The sequence below is a fragment of the Lactuca sativa genome, chromosome 8, assembly GCF_002870075.4.
Source record: "Lactuca sativa cultivar Salinas chromosome 8, Lsat_Salinas_v11, whole genome shotgun sequence".
Lineage (NCBI taxonomy): Eukaryota > Viridiplantae > Streptophyta > Magnoliopsida > Asterales > Asteraceae > Lactuca > Lactuca sativa.
In genome coordinates this window covers 153,879,107-153,891,259 of record NC_056630.2, presented here as the reverse complement: position 1 = coordinate 153,891,259, position 12,153 = coordinate 153,879,107, and the positions used below count along the sequence as shown (strand labels likewise).

Sequence of the window (12,153 nt, the reverse complement as noted above, 5' to 3'; positions counted from 1 at the left end):
AAACACCCAAATCACCATGTTCAATTGTGCAAGCTTTAATTTCGCATGCCAAACCATGTTCTTTGTCACTACATGAGTAGTTAACAACCATTACCAAACACTCGTTCATGTGCTTCGTAGATTCAACTTCATAAAAATCCCAAAAGCTTAAAAAAAAAAAGGAAGATTGATTACATATGATTACCATTACAGACTGTTATTGTCTGAGAAGATGGGGAATTAAGCATCAAAAGCGATGATGAAGGGAGAACAGTTCTTCCATGACTTCTGGGACGATCAACTGAAGATGACGATGGAGAACTTGAAGATGAAGTGAACCGATTTGAACAGCTCCTTAGTTTCGTTTTAATTTCTGCTTCTGGGACGATCAACCGAAGACCACGACTTTAAACCCTAGAAAAATCAGTTGCCTTGCTGCTACTAATCCAGAGAGTCCGACGGTGTAAACGATGATTTTTAGAGAAAATGGAGAATCGGTGGTCTAATTTAAGAGATTTGATCCATGAATCAAGGGATTTAATTTTGGTTATTATTTAATTTATATGTAAAATTACATATCTAGCCTTATCTTGATTATTTAAGAATTAATTTTTTCCTGAATTCCTATTGGTGCATTTATGCACACAATAGATGTCAAAAACATTTGAACCTCTCTCTCTCTCTCTCTCTCTCTCTCTATCTATATATATATATATATATATATATATATATATATATATATATATATATATATATATATATATATATATATATATATATATATATCCTAGGTAATATTTTTAAAACTGTACTAAATCGGTAAACAGATTTTTTCAATAACAATAACTCTATTTTGGTAAGAAACTCACTTTTTTCGATAACAATAATTCTATTTTGGTCAAAAACAACTCGTTTATCTAGTACCAGCTATTCTTAGGTAGTGGAAAACTTTTCTGCCACTATTTTAGCCCTTTTTGGACGGTATTTTGTGGAAACGAAATAACCATGGATACGTCGGATTAGTTTTCTAGTAGCTACTAAGTTTGTGACCAGCCAAATATAAAAAGAGAAAATGGAATTACGATGATTTGAGTGGGTCAATTATTTTTTTAGACCAAGTCAAATAACTGAGGTTCCAAGTCAACTGCCAAAAAATTATTCATCAAGCAATGAAGATCCATATCCATGTAATTTCCCGGTAGTTTGTCGACATATGACAATTCTGTAATATTATGTGAAGTATTTGTAACCATTAAATGACGCGATGGAGTATATTTCAATTCATGACATGTGATCGAATTTGAAAGTTTCTGACCTGAAATGAAAATCCATTGATGAAGCATTAGCATGGTAAATAAAAAAGTGGAGTATCTAGACTTCTAATTAATATCGCCAATTCCTAGCTCTTGTAGAAAAATTATCATTATAAACGGATAACTAATCCTTGTAATAAAATTCTAAGAAATTAAATTGTTTTCTATTTTTTATATCTATAAATGTTCTTACCCAATAAAACTATAACAAGGGTCATCATTTTATATTTTTTTAACTAACTCATTAAAGCTATATTAGCAATATATCAAATAAAATTAAATTAAATATTGATTTGTTATAATTTTAATGGGTACGAATAATTGTAGGAATAAAAGGTATAAGGTAACTTAATTTCACTAAAATTTTAGGTAATTTCTTAAGCTTTATACTTTTGGTATTAATTTTTTCTTTTGCTATCCATGTGATTTTAGATATTAACATTTGGACGTATCTGATCCAAAGAAAGCCTAATATTTGCTGGGACCTAGAGATTGGCTTGACTCCTTCAAGATTCAATTTTCAGGTTCTGATATATCATTGTCAACTAATTATCACCCGTTCATAAAGAAATCAAGTGCAAGATCAATGCTATTGTCAGTTGTAATACTTTATTAGTATAGTTTATGGTTCATGCACGTTATATGCATATAATATAGCTGAGTACAAGTAGTTCGGAAGAAGCACATATCTGCAAAGATGGTGATGGTTGAGCAGAAGAAGATCAGCCTTTCCCTTCTAATACTCTTTTGCTGTTTAAACCATGAATTAGGTGCACACGTACTTCCATCAGAAAGCAAAAACATCAAAATAAATGGAGATATGTCAATAGACATGGGGATTATTCTAGATATGGAGTCATGGATAGGGATGTCCATTCACAGGTGCATTACCATGGCCATTTCTGACTTTTATGCTCTTAATCACAGTTACAAAACAAGGATAGTTGTTCACACTAGGGACTCCAAAGGAGATCTGGTAAACGCTATGTCAGCTGGTACGCTCACTTATTTATTTTCTTGAAGGGCAAATATATAGAAAAAGTACAACCTACCATTCTATATTTGAAAAAAAAATCATATTAATTTCTTGTTCATAAAATGCACGTTATTTATTACCAGTCGACTTATCCAAATTTCTGGTAAAAAACATATTAATCCGTGTCACCATCTTATAATCTATCAAGAGCTAAAACTCGTTATGAATATTATGTGGCTGATAATATGGCTAATGATCGAGTTTTACCCAGCGGCAGATCTACATGCAACCAAGCTAGTGGGATGCATGGCCCCACTTGACTCTCACCACTAATACTACATGGACAAAAATATGGATTAAAATCAAAAATCTATTTCAATACATTTCAAGCTTCATAAACCTTATTTCCGTTCAATTGATACTTCTAGAACAAAGATTCTCCCTTTAACTGTTTAGATTCTTTTAGGATTTTATAATTTTATAATTGTTTGTATTTATTAGATTTTTTTTAGGATTAAATAATTTTTGTTAGTGTGTTGAAAACTTGAAATTTTTTTTAATGTGGACCCCACTTGATTTTATTTCTAGATCAGCCACTCATTTTACATCATCATTTGTAAGAGGCTAAAGGATTCGCCCACTTCACATTTAATTACCAGATCACTTAAATGAATCCGATTAATTAACAGGTTTTTACCGACAATTTGGATAAATTAATTAGATGGGTAAAAAATAATGTCTTTTTTAAATAATATAGGGTTTTTTTCGTACGTATATATAAATACATAATAGGTTGTGTTTTTATGCATTTTCCCTTTCCTTCGACTCTTATTTTGAAATAGTTTATATATTCAGATAACTAATTTGTTTTTTTATGCTTGCTTGAGCAGTAGATGAGCTTCTCAAAAACGTGAAGGTGCAAGCCATCATAGGCCCAGAAACGCATCTTCAGTCGAAGCTATTATCAGTGTTTGCTAATAAAGCTAAAGTTCCTATATTTTCTTTTGCTGGTTCGTCCTCAATGGATTACCATTACATGTTCCAAATCAAAGAAGACGAATCCAGTATGGCCAAAAGCATTGCTGCCCTTGTGGAAACACATAAATGGAGGAATGTTATCTTTGTTCATGAAGACAATGATGATGGGAGGGAGATCTTACCATATTTAGCTGAGTCATTCCAAGATAAAAACATCCAGATAAGTTATAGAAGTGCCATTTCAGCGTCAGCCACTCTTGATGACATCGCTAATGAGTTGAAAAAGTTCATGACTTTTCACACAGCTATAATTATTGTACATATGTCACCTTCATTAGCATCTAAACTTTTCCTAAAAGCAAAAAGTTTACAAATGGTTAGCGAAGAATATGGGTGGGTTTTAACTGAAAAGACAGTTGACCTCTTTCGATCAACAAACTTTGAAGTTATTGAGTCATTACAAGGGGCGATAGGTTTTAGATCTTATGTTCCCCCATCCAGCAGACTGTATAACTTAACATCAAGATGGCATAATTTCTTTTACAAGAAGTACCCTACCTTGGTAACAAAAGAAGTTCCTGTTTCTGCCATATGGGCATATGACACCATTTGGGCACTTGCGTTGTCTGTTGAGAAAGTTGGAGTCCCACATAATGGTCCTTTGCTCTTGCATGAGGTTTTGAAAATAAGATTTAAGGGTATAAGTGGTGAGTTTGATCTTAGCGAAGGAAAAGTAAGATCCAATGGATATGAGATTATGAATGCCATCGACTATGGTGAGAGGAGAGTAGGATATTGGACACATTCACAAGGGATCAGGAGCAACATCCATCTCTATTCTAGTTTAGGTACTGAAGCTGTTATCTGGCATGGAGGGTCAACAACTACTCCAAAACGTCGGATGTTAAGCACAATCGACAATAAAAGGTTAAAAATTGGTGTTTCGAAGATAAGAAACTTTAAGAACTTCATTGATGTAGGTTTTGATGCTGAGAAAAATGTTACAACTGCTGTTGGGTTCTCCGTAGATGTTTTCAAGACTTGCATTGGTTTGTTACCATATGAAGTGCCCTACGTATTCATTTCATTTGAGAATGCCACTTATGATGATCTCGTACAGAAGGTCTATGCTGAGGTATATTTGTTTTTTACTTCAAATTTAGCACTAACAAATTGATTTACTTAGAGAGACATCCAATTTTTGTAGTCTATGGCTTCGCTTCTGAACAGGAAATTGATGCAGTTGTGGGTGATTCAACAATCTTGGCGAACAGATCTGAGTATGTTGACTTTACAGCGACTTACACGGATTTGGGTGTAGGAACATTAGTAAGAATCAAGAAACAAGACTTATGGTTTTTCTTGAAGCCTCTTGATATTGGTCTATGGCTAGCTGCTATGGCTTCTCTTATTCTAACTGGCTTCGTTGTTTGGGCTATTGAAAGTATGAATCAAGAAACTGAATGTTCACCGGCTCATCGACTTGGAACAATCTTCTGGCACATCCTGTTGACCATCTTTTTTGCTCAAAGTTGTCTCTCTTTCTCGCTAAGATCACTCTATATACCCTCTGAATTAGAATTTAATCAAAATCTAAGAGTGGGTATGTTGCATTTGTATTGTAGGAGAGAAGTTGTCGAGCAATCTGTCAAGATTTGTAATGTTTATCTGGTTACTCATTTTGCTTATCTTGATCACGAGCTACACAGCAACGTTGACTTCACTGTTGACAGTAGAGCAATTTGAATTAGCTTCAAAGGGCGGAATTGTGGGGTTTCATGGAGGCTCTTTTATGGGAGGAGTCACAGTTAGGAACATGCACTTTGAAGGTCATCGGAAGAGGGCATACTACTCATATGAGGATTATGCTTATGCTCTATCAGAAAAGGGTGAGGCTGATGCCATTGTTGATGAAATTCCATACATCAAGATGTTTCTTAGCAAGTACCCTGGTGACTATGCCTTGGTCTCTTCTGAATCTATCACTTCAGGTTTTGCCTTTGTAAGTACTATACCCCTTCATCTTCATCATCTGCACTAATTTACGTACATACAGATCTATCTTATGGGGTGATTCATGCATCCACTAGTTAGGTTATTCTTTCATGTAATGATTTTGAGCCATGGAAATAGATATTTGGAAATGCAACGGAAAGTTTCCATTAACAGTTAATATGGTAAAATTGTATCAGGTACTTTCATTGAATAAAGATCCCATATATATAGGAGGTACATATACAAATAATTAGGAAAGGATATATACAATAATAAAATAATCTCTTAAATGTATAGCAATATTCTAATCAGCTAATAGTCCCCTGCAGTTTGAGCGGGGGAGGACGAACGCTCAAACTGGATGTGAATTGTTGGTACAAGTAACGTGGCAAGCCTTTGGTAAATATGTCCGCATATTGCATAGACGAAGGAATGTGAAGAACACGGACTTCACCGAGGCGGACCTTCTCGCGCACGAAGTGTATGTCGATTTCTACATGCTTTGTGTGCTGATGTTGAACTGGATTTTGAGACAGATAAACCGCAGAAACATTATCATATCACAATAGACTATCGTCGCCTTGCGAAGAGAAAAATGCAACTCAAGTAACAAATTCCGTAACCATGTGGTCTATGAGACAGCATTTGCAACTCCTCGATACTCTGCTTCCGCGCTAGATCGGGAGATCGTAGGTTGTCGTTTAGATGACCAAGAGACTAGATTGTGGCCAAGGAATACACAATATCCAGAGGTAGATCTGCGAGAGTCAGGGCATCCACCCCAGTCAGCATCAGAGTAAGCAGTCAAAGTGTGTGATGGGGAAGCAACCAACTGAAGACCATAGTCAATGGTGCCCTTTAGATACCGAAAAATCTTCTTCATGAACTGAAAGTGAGGCTCTCTCGGGGCATGCATGAATAAACAGACTTGCTGAACAGCATATGTAATATCCGGGCGAGTGAGTGTTAAGTATTGTAGAGCTCCAGCAAGAGTCCTGTATAAGGTGCCATCATCAAGAAGTTCACCATCCGTGGCACTGAGTTTAGTGGACGTGTCTACCGGGGTAGTGCAAGGCTTGCAAGAATCCATATAAGCTCGTTAAAGAATGTCACGAGTATAAGATGCTTGCGACAAGAACAAACCGTGCTGATCACGTGTGGCTATGATACCTAGAAAATGGTGAAGGGCCCCTAAATCAGTCGTTGCAAACTCTTGAGACAAAGAGGTGATAATATTGCGCAAAAAAAAAGAATCAGAGGCCGTCAAGATAATGTCATCAACATAGAGTAATAAGTAGGCACGGTGTCGACCATGCTGATATATGAATAGTGAAGAATCACATATGCTGCTCCGGAAGCCACGTGAGGTGATGAAAGTGGCAAATCTAGTATACCAGGAACAAGGGGCCTGTTTAAATCCATATAGAGATTTCCTAAGACGGCATACATGAGAAGGAAACCGAGCATCCACAAATCCTGGAGGTTGGTGCATAAAAATAGTCTCATGAAGATCACCATGAAGAAAGGTGTTCTTAACGTCTAACTGGTGGATCGGCCATGCTTGGGACACATCGATACTAAGAACGGTCCGAATAGTAGCCGGTTTCACAACTGGACTAAATGTCTCGTGGCAATCAATCCCTACCGTTTGGGATTTCCCATTAACAACCAATCGTGCTTTATATCTGTCAAGCGAACCATCTACTTTAAACTTATGGCGGAACAGCCACATACAACAAATACAGGAGTATTAGACGGGCGAAGGACAAGATCCTATGTTTCATTTGCCTGTAATGCTCTAAATTCTTCTTCCATGGCTAGTAACCAATTAGGATCAGACCGGGCTGTGGATATAGAGGTAGGAATCGGCGAGAGAGGAGATAAGGTGGTAGTATGGAGGTTGAGACGAGTGGTCATAGGATGAGCCGAAAGAGGTGGGTTGGGCGGAGTGGGTGATGGTGGATTGTGTAGTGGGTCTTCGCTGTTAGGTGTAGAGGTAGATGGGGTTAGTGTGTTGGTGGTGGGAGTGGAGGATGGTGTGGTGGTTGGAGCGATGGGAGTGGGTTTCGTCTTGGAGCGGCGAGTATATGTTAAGATAGGGGGTTGGGAGGGTGGTTTAGTGACAGGTGGTTGATTTAGGGAGTCATGGGAAGATGATGATGTTGAGAATGGAAAATAGTGAAGTGGTGGGTCGTCGAGGAAGTCATATGATGTCAAGGTGTTGGTGTCGGCAAAGGGAAATGAGGTCTCGTCAAAGGTGACATGACGAGATAAATGAACTTTGCTTGTTGAGGGATCATAGCACCGATAACCATGAAAGTTTTCAGGGTAACCAAGGAACACGCGTTTGATGGAGCGAGGTTGAAGTTTGTGAGATTGAGTGGCAGAAATGTTGGGATAGAAAGTGCAACCGAAGGTGCGAAGATGATCGTATGTAGGTTTACGACCATAAAGAGAGAAAGTTGGGGTAGCGAAGTTGAGTCGTTTGGTAGGAAGGATATTATGGAGATATGCAGCCGTATGGAGTGCTTCGACCCAAAATGAGTGGGGAAGTGAGGCATGAGTAAGAAGGGTGCGGATGATGTCATTGAGACGACGAATCATCCGTTCAGCTCGTCCATTTTGTTGAGACGTCTGTGGACAGGAAAAGCAGAACACAAGACCGTTAGAGTCGGCAAAGGATTTAAATTCTTTATTATCGAATTCACCACCAAGATCACAGTGGAATGTTTTAATAGTACGGTTAAATTGAGTTTGAATGAATTTATGAAACTTTTTAAAGTTAAGAAATGTGTCTGATTTGAATTTGAGAGGGTATACCTAGACATAGTGAGAGAAGTTATCTATAAGAACCATGTAGTATTTGTAACCTGATTTGCTCAAAACTAAAGATGTCCAAAGGTCACAATGTATAATATCAAATGGTGCATAAGTTAAAGAACGTGAATCATAAAATGGCAATCTTGTATGTTTAGATAACTGACAAGCATTGCATAAAGTAGAATGCATAGCTTTATTACAACTAATAGAAAAACTAGAACGAAGCAAATCTAAAACAGGAGCCCTTGGATGACCCAAGCGAGTATGCCAACGATCCTGAGAGGTGGTAAGTAGGGTAGACGAACAAGTTGAGGGTGTGAAGGGATAGAGATCACCTGTGCTGTCATGACGAGAAAGAAGAGCTCCGGTCTTGAGATCCTTAATAGAAAAACCATAGGGGTCAAATTCAACCGAAGCTTGATTATCAATAGTGAATTTACGAACAGATAATAAATTTTTGATGATGGTTGGAGTAAATAGAATATTTGTTAAGACATGAGAACGAGAGTGGGTATAGTGAGTGGTGTGGCCTAACCCTGTGAATTGGAAAACTAGACCCATTTCCAACGAAAATAGAAGTTATAGGAGAAGTTGGCATGAGACTGGATATTTTACCTGGATCTGATGTAAGATGTGTTGAAGCACCTGAGTCCATATACCAATTCTGATCAGTAGGATTTAGGTTGACCTGCTGCATTGTTTGAGCTAAATCTGATGGAGTGTAGTCTGAATAACCGAATAATAGTGGGTTAGGGGCTGCAATATGTGTTGTTGAAGGTGGGATCGGAGGTTGTCCAAGGGACCCATGCTGCAATATGTGACCATAAACGGGGTTGTGTGTAAACGAGTTATTCGCCCAGTGAGTCCTTGGATGGTTGTTTCCCTGTGATCGATATGGGGATGGTGGTGGATTCCATTGCTGCAAATAGTTCCAGTTGTATGGGTTACCTTGGTTCCAATATTACTGGTGACCACGACCCCCTCAGCCTCGAGGGTTACGGCCGCGGCCACGACCATACCCACCACGTCCTCGGCTATTGCCTAGCTGTTGTCTACTGTCCGAATAGGGCTGATAAGAGGGGGTTTGATTGCGGTTACCATGAGCAGCCCCTGTAGGGTTTTTCTGTGATCGATCATCAAAAACAGCAAGGGCCGTATGTGATTGGTTTTGTCGGGCGTTTTTTCGGTGTTGCTCCAGTTGTAACATACTACGAGCTGTCTCCCAAGATGGAGAACTTTGATTGATATATGCCCCTACAACATCAAATTCAAGTGGTAAACCTCGAACCATCTGTAGAACAAGTCTTGATTCGGTGACCGGGTTATCGACGTCTCCGAGTTAATCAGCCAAATCCTTGATTTTCTGACAATAAGCCTCCATTGATGAACATGCTGCCAAATTAAGATTGGAAAATTCTTGTTCAAGTGCTGTTGCTCGTGAACCCTTGTTGTTGAGGAAGTTTGCTTTGAACTTGTTCCATGCTGCTTGAGTCGTGGTATCACTTTCCAGAATACGAACCATTAGGTCATCAGATAAAGTGTTGTAAATCCATTGTAAAACAAGGGCATCGATCTCAACCCATTGGTCGTACCCAGGGTCAATTTCAACAGGTGCTTTCATTCCATCAATGTGGTCCAGGACCTTGTATGCTTTGGCATGAAGGCGAAAAAGCTTGGTCCATGAAGAGTAGGTTACCTTAACACCATCAAGAGTTCGAATCTTTGCATGAACGTTCGTCACAGTGTATGCAGGGTGCAGAGTCGTGGCCTTCACTTCACTAGATCCAGAATCGTCTTTGCCCATGAAGAAACCTTCGATTTCAGCAGATGAATGGATTGAAAATTTTTAGGGTTGCAGATGAATATATCGATTTCAGCAGATGGAGATGGGTAGATCACATGATTTCAACAGATGAAGAAGAATGAAGCCGTAGCTTGGGTTGAAGCAGGGAGGCGATAATTTTAGAGGCCAAGCTCTGATACCATAACAGTTAATATGGTAAAATTCTATCCCGTACTTTCATTGAATAAAGATCCCATATATATATAGGAGGTACATATACAAATAATTAGGAAAGGATATATACAATAATAAAATAATCTCCTAAATGTATAGCAATATTCTAATTAGCTAATATCCATAAGGTAAATGAATCGGGAAATAGAACCTTACTTTTCCTACTATGTATGTTGTAAGAATTTGGGGTGAAATACATTGTAGTTATGATTAAAAAAAACATTGATTACATAAGTATATATCATGTAATCATTTTCCTTGAAATTTATTTGCTCAGGATAATATGACAATAGACATTTAACTCATTTTACCAGTACCATCAACGTGACCTAGCATTCATCGCTTGGTATGGAATACTTCAAAATAAAGTTGATCAACATTCTAAAGCTAATATTCCTGGCTATAGAGCGTCGTTTGTTCATAAATATATAAAATATTTATATTTTCAAGTTATTTTCTTGTTTGGATAGTATTCTAAACTACAACATATTATTTTTACATTATTTTATTGAAAAAATAATTGTTGTTAGCATTGACATGGATTAAAAATGAACGTTGGCACTAACATCGCGATAGCAAAAAGTGTTCTAGATATATAACAAATAGTTAAACATATGCCAATACAAAATTTACATTTCTCATAACCATATAGAGTTTGCTTTATATTATCATATATTATATACATCTGACTGATATGATATCTCCAGATCTTCCAAAAAGGTTCACCACTGGTCGAAGACGTGTCAAGGGTAATCGCTAGAATAAGATTGGATAAAACTCTAGAAAGTGTGGAAAACAGATGGTTTGGAAATCGATTATCTGTTCTCTCCCGAAATTCTACAATGCCCCAGGCCTTGAAGCTTGATAGATTTGGTGGTCTTTTTATTATTAGTGGTATCACTTGTACTTTAGCTCTTATGATGTCTATACTTCATCAACTTCATGGGAAAATGGAGGTCTACAGTATCATTTCAGTTTTAGTTGGTCGCAATTTGATGGCTACTATAAGGCATCTTTTGTATAGAAATGTTGTGCAAACATGACTAACCACTTAACCAATTCTTATATTCATGCAAACATTTCATTTCTAACCATGTTGTTGTTTATACTATTTACTTCTATTTTAATTTTATATTAGTGATAAATGGTTACAATGACTGATTGTTGACATTATTTGTCACCATTCAGTTAGGTTTTTTAGAGGACCGCAACATCCCACCATATAATAAGATTAGTCACTTGGCTATACCATATCAATGGTGAAATATCAAGTTTATTGATTAAGGTTATTAGAAAAACATTTGATGATCATAACCATGTTATTACTTTATTGATGAAATCTATGCCAATGACAAGTGTCAAGTGTGTGCATTTTCTAATACTTTATGATCATGTAGTTTGATACTATTTTGTGTAAAAGGGCTATTCACCAAATTCGATGACAGTTTTTGATCTTCTAAACGAAAAGTTTGTCGGTAGCAGCCACTTTCAACTTATGTCCCATCATTGATGGTGAGCACAATGCTCACCAAGCATCTGCAAGTCGCTTTTAGACTATTTACAAAAGATGCACTGTTGGGGACTTAAGATTGTTGCATGTTGAGATTGAATAAGCATCTTCTCTTATATATTTTGAAAAAGGATATTTATCATAAGTGAATTAATTACAAGCACAAACAATTACTTATATATAAGGTCTCGTAGTAAAATTTATCCATCTTTCCATAAACGGCAAGATATCATTAAGGCTGCATGTATGGGCAACGACAATGGGTGTTTTTCTAACGTGGACACCAGAAAATGGCTGAAAACACCGTTAACACGCTGGAACACCGCTCCGGCCACGCGTTTTTTGGTGTTATGTTGCAACGCGTTATTATGGTAACGAAAGGCAACGACTATTTTCCTCTCTCTTCCTCTCTGTTTTTTTTTCTTGCTTAACCTTACAACGGCATTTTCATGGACAAACACGACCCTCTTTTGCTGTTTTGATAGCGTTTTCCGGTGCAATGTCACATAAACGAAAGTGGGCATTGTCCACACCTTACAACCTAAAACTTAGCAACGTACAAGTC

At 37.3% G+C, this 12,153-nt stretch overlaps 1 protein-coding gene across 1 annotated transcript; it reads left to right on the top strand.

Moving 5' to 3' along the window:
• Window positions 1-1,641: 1,641 nt before the first annotated feature.
• LOC111915471 (glutamate receptor 1.2) lies at window positions 1,642-11,158 on the top strand. The gene is made up of 5 exons (XM_023911132.3): window positions 1,642-2,287; window positions 3,159-4,381; window positions 4,477-4,777; window positions 4,872-5,248; window positions 10,786-11,158. The coding sequence occupies exons 1-5, from the start codon at window positions 1,990-1,992 to the stop codon at window positions 11,119-11,121; spliced, it is 2,535 nt and encodes an 844-aa protein (XP_023766900.1). The 5' UTR covers window positions 1,642-1,989; the 3' UTR covers window positions 11,122-11,158.
• The last annotated feature ends 995 nt before the right edge of the window (window positions 11,159-12,153 follow it).